Source organism: Phyllobates terribilis, unplaced genomic scaffold, assembly GCF_046119375.1.
Source record: "Phyllobates terribilis strain yellow unplaced genomic scaffold, ASM4611937v1 Scaffold_5265__1_contigs__length_52918, whole genome shotgun sequence".
NCBI lineage: Eukaryota > Metazoa > Chordata > Amphibia > Anura > Dendrobatidae > Phyllobates > Phyllobates terribilis.
In genome coordinates this window covers 1-9,072 of record NW_027368013.1, presented here as the reverse complement: position 1 = coordinate 9,072, position 9,072 = coordinate 1, and the positions used below count along the sequence as shown (strand labels likewise).

Below are 9,072 nucleotides of genomic sequence, written 5' to 3'. Positions count from 1 at the left end.
TTCCAAATCCGCAAAGAATTCACAGAATCCAAAACCTCTCTAATCGGTTTGGACTTTTGACAGTCCCGTCAAAAGGTTTCCCATTTACATGGAGGAAATCTACCAATCTCTCAAACACTATTCTGGAAAAAATTAGATAGGTGTATTGTTCAACAATGCTTTAAACAATTGGTTCAAATCTGGAGGTTATGCACCTCCCTTTCACCACATCAGATCATTGTTGCATAGTCCTTAGGTTGGAAAACAACCGACAACGTAAGAATTACCTGTTTGTTTTGAAAATGCCTGGATAGATCATCCGTACTATACTTCTTTGGTTAAAAAAGCTTGGTCTTTCAATCAACAAGGGTCATTCATGTTCAATCTCTATATGAAACAAAGATACTTAAAGAATCTCTCAAAAACTTGGAGGAAACAATTCACCGATAATAATCATAACAAACTTCTTCAAACCACGAACAATTTAAATATGATTCAACAAGATATTCTTAATGATCCTCAAAATAATTATCTATTTCATAAACTTCAGAATATTACGAGTCAATACCACGCTCTAATATCTTTCCAACATAAATACTGGGTTCAACGAGCTAAAATTAAAAACAATTATCGAATGGATAAGAATACTAAGTACTTTCACACTATTGCCAAGCAAAGAAGCTTTAAGCAAAAAATCACATCGTTCACCTCTCTAGATGGTATACAATACTCGGAGCAACGACATATTCAAGAAGCTATCACTAAGGATCTTCAAAATCGGTTTAATCCACATCATATCAACCCCTTGAACATCCATAATTTTGAACTTATCCCTCAGCTTATATCAGATACGGACAATGCCTTACTCTTTAAAAACTCAACGGACATTGAAGTTAAAAATATTGTTATGAATTTACCTAAAAATAAGACTTGTGGACCTGATGGTTTCCCGGCAGAATTTTACCAAGCGTTTTGGCCCATTGTGGGAAACTCAATCACTAAATCGGTTCAAGCTTTCTTCCACAGTGAAACTTTTCTTAGTGAGTCTACTCATTCTTTTATATCTCTAATTCCTAAAATAAGCAATCCGCAAACTATTAATCATTTCCGACCTATCAGCCTGTGCAACACCGTGTACAAAATCATTACTAAACTACTAGCAAACAGATTACAACACTTATTGCCAAAGATAATACACCCTCTCCAGGGAGCGTTTATCCAAGACCGTCTGATTCAAGATAATATCTTAATAGCATATGAAATTTTTGATTCTTTTCATTAAGAAAAATAAAGGGGCTAGGGGATGGATGGCCGTAAAGATAGATATGGAAAAAGCCTATGACAAAATTCAATGGCCATTCATTCACCAAATGATGTTATCATTTGGCTTTTCGTCTAAATGGACAAATCTAGTTATGACTTGCATAAAATCCTCTTCATTTTCGGTCTTAGTTAACAATGAACCTGGACCGGTCTTTAAACCCACTTGTGGTCTCCGACAAGGTGATCCTATAGCTCCTTTTATTTTTATTATATAAATGGAATACTTAACCATAACTTTAACTATAGAATCCCGTAAACGAAGTCATAAGGTAGGAATCAAGATATGCAACCAGGGGACTTGTATCCCTTTCCTCAGTTTTGCAGATGACACTATTATCTTCGCCAATGCGAATGTTACTAATGCTAAATACATCAAGACTACTCTAGACTTCTTATCCAACATTTCTGGTCTTAAAATTAATTACCACAAAAGCTCGATTCAATTCTCTAAAAACATTGCGCCTGCTGTTAGGAACAACATCGCTTCTGAGTTGCAAATACGTATCACAACAACTATGGAAAAATATCTAGGAATTCCAATCATCGCAGGCAAGGTTAAAAATGAGTGTTTTGAATATGCTATAAATAAGTTAAATAATCAGTTATCGCAGTGGAAAGCCAACACACTTTCGCAGGCTGGTAGAACGACTCTTATACAATCTAACCTCCTTTCTCAGACTAATTATCTAATGCAAAGCTTTTATTTGCCAACAAGAGTTCATAATCAAATTGATGACATTAAGAAGAAGTTTTTCTGGAATAAATTTAATTCTAATTCTAGGGCTCTACTTTCTTGGGATAAAATCTGTCAACCGAAAATCAATGGTGGTCTGGGGCTCCACAAAGCTGAACACTTGAACATTGCGCTACAAATGAAATTGTTATGGAAAATCGTCAACGACAACGACACCAATATGTGGGTTAAAATCATTAAAAAAATATATTAAACAAAACTGCCTCCTTTCTTACAACAAAAAATCCAACATTCTTGACAATTCGGTCGTTTATTACATTTGCGGTTGGTTTTTTACCCGACTAAATAAAGTACGGCTAAACTCGGCCATGTTGGAGAACGGCTAAAATCCGCACCAGTCTCCATGCTACAGAACAGAAGTACGGAATTTTCAATTTTGACTCCCTCTAAACCATGGTTCCCTCTTTCTCTAACCATAGTTAGTTCAGATAGAGAAAAATAGTATGGGAGAAAGTTAATGGTTATGGATGTGTACGTGTTTGCGTATAATAGGACGCAGTGAAAGTGCTCATGGGGATTTGGTAAGGAGCGAATTGAGAGAGAGAGAGAGAGAGGGGCGGAGAGAGAAGGTGGTTTCAATGGTTGCTGGTGAGGTAGTTTTGTGGGGGACGACTGCTGCTAGAACAGACAAACTACAAACCTTCCTCTCCCTGGTTTTGTAACTGAAGAGAAAATTAAAGTGAGGGAAATTGATTGAAATGATATGTTTTTCGTGGTTTATTTGTTGCAATTCTGTAACTGTTGAATGCTATAATGACGGTTCAGTAATTGCAAGCAGAGCTTCTTAGCCTTCTCTTTTCACACGTTTCCAGTTCCATATCATTTCTGTAAACACCATTGCTTCTTATCAATTTATCTTTTCTTCTTTTGGTATAAACGAAGGGGATTTATTTGGGAAGTAGTACCAGCTGAGCTTCACCAGCGTGCTCTAATGGCGCAAATCGAGTCTCTTAATAATCAACGGCAGCAATCCAGTCCTGGTAACACTCCATCTTCACCTAGTTTCCGGCCTTTTCAATTTCACACTAAACTTTGCTTTCCTCAGGGCAATTTTTTTTGTGGGCTAGTCTTGGCTTCATCACTTTTGGAATTATTTGTCAAATATGGAGTGTAAATAATTGTTGCTGAATCTTGATAGGCTCTGATATGTATGGAGAGTTATGGAGGGCATGTGCTGGTCCTCTGGTTGAGCTTCCGCGCCAAGGAGAGAGAGTCTTCTACTTTCCGCAGGGCCACATGGAGCAAGTACTCCTTTCCCCTCATCTTTAATCTTTCTCATACCTGAATTTAATTCCTTTAAGTCCAATCCTGTGTTAATTTTGCCTCACCAAATCTGTACTTACTGAATCATGAGCTTTCTTTTCCTCCTTTGGAAAACCTTGCTTGCTAGTAGTACTGATGGTGATATTTGATGTTTTTGCTTCGTGTCCTCTTAGTTGGAAGCTTCAATTAATCAGGACCAGAAACACCAGATTCCTCCTCCGTATGGTCTCACTTCCAAGATTCTCTGTCGTGTTCTTTACATTGATTTACGGGTACCCTTTTTCAATTCAGAATCTGCACTCCCACATCTCTGTGTTTACACAACAAAATTTGGTAACCATTTTTTCCATTTCTGTTAGGCTGAGCCGGACACTGATGAAGTTTACGCTCAAATTACTTTGCTACCTGAACATGATGTAAGGAAAACCTTTTATCAGACTTCAATTGAGCTTCCTTGAATAAGTAATTCCATGCTTTATGTTTTGGTGTAGAACAATGAACCTGAAAGTCCATATACATCTACACCGGAGATTCCCAGGCTGAAAGTGGATTCCTTCTGTAAAATACTCACAGCTTCAGATACCAGTACTCATGGAGGATTTTCCGTTCTCAGGAAGCACGCAAATGAGTGCCTACCTCAGCTGGTAATCATAATATTCCCATTTCCTGTGTTTTCTTCTACATGGATGATTACATGAAATCGGTTGTTATGTAGGATATGAGCCAGGCGACGCCGACCCAAGAGCTAGTCGCAAAGGATCTTCATGGATATGAGTGGCATTTTAAGCATATATTCAGAGGTCAACCGCGTAGACATCTGCTTACAACTGGGTGGAGTACTTTTGTTACATCAAAGCGATTAGTAGCTGGGGATGCATTTGTTTTCTTAAGGTAACGCTGTTGTGTTGTTATTTTCAAGCCTTGCAAATTGAATCTTGATTTATACGATGTTTATTTATTTATGTAGAGGTGAGAATGGAGAGTTGAGGGTTGGAGTGAGGAGGCTTGCACGTCAGCAAACTGTGATGCCTTCTTCAGTGATATCGAGTGAAAGCATGCATTTAGGAGTTCTTGCTACTGCTTCTCATGCAGTCACTACAAAGACACTGTTCGTTGTGTATTACAAGCCCAGGTATGGAAACTGGTGCTGTACTGCTGAGTTATTGCAATGTACAAAGTTGAACCTTTTTATTGTCTTTTCGATTTCCAGGTCTAGCCAGTTCATTGTGACTGTGAACAAATATCTGGAAGCAGTTAAGCATGGGTTCACGGTGGGCATGCGTTTCAACAAGCGGTTTGAGGGAGATGATTCCCCGATAAAAGGTTTTTCTTTACTTTTCTGAATACTACAATGCGGTTTCTCAGGTTCAGAGGCACGAATTCTTTCTGCGGTTTTTCAGGTTCACAGGCACAATTGTTGGAGTCGGGGAGATTTGTAGTCAATGGAAGGATTCGCAGTGGAGATCCTTGAAGGTAGCCTCAACTCAAATTAATCGTCGCAAGTCAAATTGTTAACCTCTTTGAATCCTCTTCAGGTTCAATGGGACGAGCCTTCATCAATTCACAGGCCGGACAGGGTTTCTCCATGGGAGATAGAACCCTTTACTCCATCCATTCCTGTGAATCCAAATCCAACAATTGCAATAAAGAGCAAAAGGCCTAGACCTAACGATATCTCTGTATCCGGTACTATATCCATCTCTCACTCGCTTGGTAGTTACTAATTAGGGTTTAATCGTAACTTCTTGTCTCGTCGTCAAATTTTCGCAATGAAGATGCTGGTAATGGCTCAACTCCTCCTCCAAACTTTTGGTACAAATCAACTCAGAAGAATCAGGGAGACAAGATATGGTCCCCGTCTCCTCATGTGAACGGATCTCTGAAACTATTTACTGACTCTGTCGAGCATGGAAATGAATTTAATGAGGCTCAAAATGGAAGCAAAGCGAGTCCGAACTCAAGTTGTCTCTTGTTCGGCATTGACTTAAAACTCAATCATACTCTTCCAACTCCTCAGCAGGAAACTGTAGCAGCGGCTGACAACAAAGAGCAAAGCCAAATCCCTTTGAACTCTGCTCCTCCGTCCACTCGAAGCCGCACTAAGGTATAGTCTTATAGTATATAGAAGACACAATATCTATCCCTTTTGGTTGACTATAATGCCCCTGAGTATAGGTGCAAATGCAAGGTGTTGCGGTGGGGAGAGCAGTTGACTTGACTGCGATGCATGGATATGAAGAGCTCATAAACGAGTTGGAGAAGCTGTTCGACATCAAAGGACAGCTTCAAACCCGTGAAAACTGGGCAGTTGTTTTCACTGATGACGAAGGGGATATGATGCTTTTGGGCGATGATCCATGGGAGTAAGTCAAACTAACTAATCCATTGTCCCCAGACCAAGATTTCTTACTGCATATTTTCTTGCAGGGAGTTTTGCAGGATGGTGAAGAAGATATCTATATACACAAGCGAGGAGGTGAAGAAAATTAGTCCGAAGTGCCGCATTTCTCCTTCGACTGCAGATGGTGATGTCTTGGACTTGGACACAAACTCAGAGCCATGAACATTAGTCTTAAGTTAGTAATAAGGGGTGCTTTAAGCTGATCAAGCATCTAAGTCTTTGCTAAGTGTAATGTCTTTAGGGTTTGTTAATTAGATGAGTGGAATGAACTCAATCCAAAGCCACATCAGGTTTGCCAATTGTGAATACATCATAAGTGGTGGGTGTGCTTTGTATAAGATTGTAAGATATTACAACATTTCTTTGCCTTATGCTTTGTTTGTTGGCCCTATGTGCCCTTTGCTTTGATTTGCATTCAACATTATCTACTGTTTGAATATTCCTTTTCGCAAAGATGTCTGTGAATCTGATTCTAATGGAGAGGAGTATATTGTTTGAAGTAGCAGTTAAATTTTACTATCAGTCATAAATAGAAACAGTATAAAAATCTGAAAGGTGAGTTCATTACTAGAAGTGGTGGCCCTACTTAGTGATATAATTGACCAATACAGTAGTAATTAGTGTGGACTAATTTAATAAGTAGCACTTTCACAAGTCAATATTTTAGAGATGCATTAGCCTCAGCCCCACACCTTAATTATGCTTATGAAGTTGGAGCGAAGTTTCAGTGAAAGTTGATCAAGAGTTGTGTGGTCCTAATGACTTTTTCTTCCACAAGTTGGGATTACTGTAGAATCAATTGTTTAATCTTCCTCTAATGGCATCATTATTGTTCCTCCAATGTCATTGGGTGTTAGGGCTTTCTTATGTGGAAGGCATTTGCGTCCAACTTAGTTTTAGATGCTTACGACCTTTTTTCTCCTGGGCTAACCTATGCCCTTTGGAAAGACGCTATGCCGACACAAGGAATTGCGTTATTGGGGTGAATCAAGGATGTAAATACCCAAATCAAATCTTCTACTCTATATTTTGTCTCCTTTCTATGCTTTTTGTAACTTCCACTTACTTGTTTATGCCCTATGATCCTACGTCAAGGTTTATAATTAAGATTTAAGGGATTTGAAATTTGCTTCTCCGGTTTAGAATTGCAGGGTATTGAATTAAGACTATTTTGCAAAAATATATTACTTTTGGGGCACAATGGAAAAAATTAATATTTTTTTTTAAAAATATCGCAATTGGAACCAACTCTCTTGTAACCCAACAGTTGAGATATTATCCTCACACCCAAAGGTTGAGAGTTCGATCTTTAGGAGTGTCATCGATTATCTCACCATTTTACAAAGAGCGTGTGTGAGGGATTGCAATCATATACAAGTTTGCAGTTTAATTTATCTTTTTTCTTTTTCTATTTTAGTATTAAGAAAATAGAAAAAGAAACAGAAAAGAAACACAATATCAATAAGCAATTGTAATTATATGCCGATATTGGTTAAGGCTGAGTCGAGCTTAACCGTTGACGAGCATCGTTTAGCCGCGTTAAAATAATAATTACCTAGCCAGCTCCTCTACAAGTAGAGTGGCAGGAAAAGCTCTATCCCACAAAGAGTCCGGTATTCAATTCTTGTGTATTTAATCTAATCAACTTTAAAAGTAACTAAGGGGGAAACAATTGCAACTAAACTAATAAATTGATTTAAGGAAAGCAATAGAGAAAATACCTTATTCAACATGTATCCACACACCGGAATGATTGGTTTGATCATTGACTTCTTAATTATATTCGGGTTCTTCCTACAATTATGTATTATGGTTCTCCTAATCCTTGTTCTTATATAGTTAATAGTCCAACTAGTAATAATAACCCTTACTTAACTACAATCCTAAAACTATCAAGATTTACTAATCAAGCAGCAATGAACCCAGGAATAAATAGGAACATATAGTACCATTAGATCAAGGCTGATATTAAACACATCATCAAATATCCACACAATAACAATCCCAACAAGGTCATGCATTAATTTGCTACCAAACAATACGACCCTCCAACTCGGACAAGTCAGACCTAGCAATTTAAATAGATATAAACAACCTAGGTAGCTAAGCTAGATAGATAAATCATTCAAGGAGCAAGAGAAATGAAACAACTTCGATAATCTAATTTAGAACCAAGATGGAAGTCTTACAAATCAATCATACACATGCTTCAACCTGGTGAACAAAGTAAGGAGACTACTCTTGCCTCATTCTAAAACTAATGGAATAATGGATAACAATGGATAATAATGGATGCGAATGAGGCAAAGCTCTCAACCATATTTATAAAAATCTAAAAAACCCTCGAAACAACTACTAAAATGTCCAGCCCAAACCCCCATCAGAAAGCAATCATAAGGCCCGAAGGAATCTCACAGAAAAGCCCAAAACAAAGTCACAACCCAACAGTGGTGCAGTCGCGCCCAGGCATGGCCTGGTCGCGCCTGGGCAATGGCTTGGTCGAGCCCAGGCATTTTCTCATTTAGCTAGCGATCATGGGCACGGTCGCACGGGCTGTGGGCGCGGCTGCGCCTAGGCTTCTGTAGTGTCTTCTCCTGCGTGGACGCGCCTTCCTCCCTTTGGTAATCTACTCTTCATCTTTTTCCTAATGTATGTAATCCCCGTGAATAAAAAATTTGCTCTACGAGGTCCGGAATACAGTTATATGCTCCAATTCACCTATAAATGATGCTAACAACCACTTGTTGTGCTGTACTAAACATCACCAATCAAACCCCTACACTTAAACCTTGCTCATCCTCGAGTAAGCTGCATCTCACTACTTGGCGATCTCAACGAGTATGGAAAACTTTACTGTAGTGGTCGTTGAATCAATACTTTAGCTTCTAAGTACCTACAATCATCAAAGTATGGGTGTAGACTCCAACTCTACTAAAAATATTAAAAAACAATACAAGAACCAATAAACTCTAACCTAACCCAACAATGACATCAATCATTCCCCAAATTCGAGCTATGTTTATCCTACATAAGTGCACGACAATGAATCTTCAAACTATGAAAAAGATGTCTTAATAGTATATGAAGGACGATAATGCAAGATCAGATAAACGACTAATTCTTTTCCTCACATCCTTTCTAGCCTATGAAAATGATGCACAAGATCCAATACCCTCGAAAGAATACAAAAACCATGGCTCAACTCAAGTAATATCACATGCAACTTTTATTGATCCTTTTCATCCTATTCACTTTTTCACTTTATAACCACTCATTAGGTGTCGGGCCCATCCGTCTTACGGTCCGGGCAGATTTCTTTTAAGACCATTAATTTAGGCACGGGCTCGTCCGT

The 9,072-nt window shown here is 38.5% G+C and overlaps 1 protein-coding gene across 1 annotated transcript; it reads left to right on the top strand.

Moving 5' to 3' along the window:
• Positions 1-1,286: 1,286 nt before the first annotated feature.
• Positions 1,287-5,882, top strand: LOC141249954 (uncharacterized). Its single transcript, XM_073669837.1, has 17 exons — positions 1,287-1,482; positions 1,549-2,218; positions 2,348-2,415; positions 2,549-2,644; positions 2,956-3,036; positions 3,195-3,301; positions 3,493-3,591; positions 3,679-3,735; positions 3,811-3,963; positions 4,035-4,210; positions 4,287-4,451; positions 4,530-4,641; positions 4,718-4,792; positions 4,855-5,005; positions 5,095-5,423; positions 5,495-5,682; positions 5,747-5,882. Exons 1-17 carry the CDS (start codon positions 1,287-1,289, stop codon positions 5,880-5,882), a joined length of 2,859 nt encoding a protein of 952 aa, XP_073525938.1.
• Positions 5,883-9,072: the final 3,190 nt, after the last annotated feature.

Excerpts from the sequence above, each read along its gene's own strand:
- LOC141249954 (XM_073669837.1), top strand. The coding sequence starts at position 1,287 with ATGGCCGTAAAGATAGATATGGAAAAAGCCTATGACAAAATTCAATGG. Across the intron at positions 3,037-3,194 it reads ACGGCAGCAATCCAGTCCTG|GCTCTGATATGTATGGAGAG; the intron begins GTAACACTCCAT and ends GAATCTTGATAG. Across the intron at positions 3,302-3,492 it reads CGCAGGGCCACATGGAGCAA|TTGGAAGCTTCAATTAATCA; the intron begins GTACTCCTTTCC and ends GTGTCCTCTTAG.